General features: G+C 44.3%; 1 protein-coding gene across 1 annotated transcript in view; it reads right to left on the reverse strand.

Annotated features, from left to right (window-relative positions):
- LOC108764659 (uncharacterized) overlaps positions 1-627 on the reverse strand; it is a 76,994-nt gene extending 76,367 nt beyond the window's left edge. Inside the window, exon 1 of the mRNA XM_018512998.1 lies at positions 477-627. Coding sequence (XP_018368500.1) covers positions 477-627 — 151 coding nt within the window. The remainder of the gene's footprint in view (positions 1-476) is intronic.
- Between the last annotated feature and the right edge of the window lie 496 nt (positions 628-1,123).

Genomic DNA, 1,123 nt, shown 5'->3' on the forward strand with positions numbered 1-1,123 from the left:
TGGTTTGAAGATAGTTCGGATATTGTGTTTGTTTAATATCCTGCCGATCCGGTCTGTTGTTCCTTTAACGAATGGAAGGAAGGCTAGTATCCTTTCGTCTGGTTGTGTGTCAGGGTTCGTTGTCTTGTTTGCATGTTTATTGATTACTTTAGTTATGTCTTTTTTGTCGTGTCCGTTTTTCTGTAAGGCTAGTTTTAGGTGGTTGAGTTCTGTCTGTAGATGTTCTTTGTCACAGATGGTGAAAGCTCTATGTACTAGTGAGTCGATTGCTGACTGTTTTTGTGCTGGGTGGATGGTGGTGCGATTCGGCAGGTACCTGTCTGTGTGTGTTGGTTTTCTGTACACTTGATGGCCTAGGGTACCGTCAGCTTTCTTAGAGACAAGAACATCTAGGAAGGGGAGTTTTCCGTTTTCCTCTATATCCATGGTGAAATGGATATTTGGGTGTTGTTTGTTGAGGAAAATAAGGAATTTACGGAGTTCTGCTCTGCCGTGTCTCCATATCACGAATGTGTCGTCTACATAGCGGAACCAAACTTCTGGCTTTTTCGGTGTTTTTCCGAGGGTCTCTTTCTCGAAGTGCTCCATGAAGATGTTGGCGATTACAGGAGAGATAGGAGAGCCCATCCTCTCCTTGCCGCTCCTGAAGTTTGTTCATAAAATTGGTTGTTGTAGGAGAAGTAAGTGGTTGTTAAGCAGTGCTCTATTAGTGGGATGAGGTCAGAGGGGACTTTGTGTGAGGCCTTTATTATGTTTAGTGTGTCTTTTATTGGGACTTGTGTGAAGAGGGATTCTACGTCGAAACTTACAAGCAGGTCTGTGGGATGTAGTTGGATCTTTTGGATCTTTCTTATGAAGTCCGTCGAGTTGGTGATGTGTGATTCAGTTTTTCCAGTGAGGGGTTGTAATGTTTGTGCTAGGAAGCGGGATAGGCTGTACGTCGGGGAGCGTATGGCGCTTACAATCGGTCTGAAGGGGATGTCCGGTTTGTGTACTTTTGGTAGTCCTACAGTCTTGGTGGGAGCGGGTTTGTAGATTTTAATGTCGATTTGGTTTTGCTGGGAATGTTGCTTTCCTCCACCAGGGTCTTGGTTTTTTGTGCGATTGTATTAGTCGGATCTTT

The sequence above is a fragment of the Trachymyrmex cornetzi genome, unplaced genomic scaffold (assembly GCF_001594075.2).
Source record: "Trachymyrmex cornetzi isolate Tcor2-1 unplaced genomic scaffold, Tcor1.1 scaffold443, whole genome shotgun sequence".
Lineage (NCBI taxonomy): Eukaryota > Metazoa > Arthropoda > Insecta > Hymenoptera > Formicidae > Trachymyrmex > Trachymyrmex cornetzi.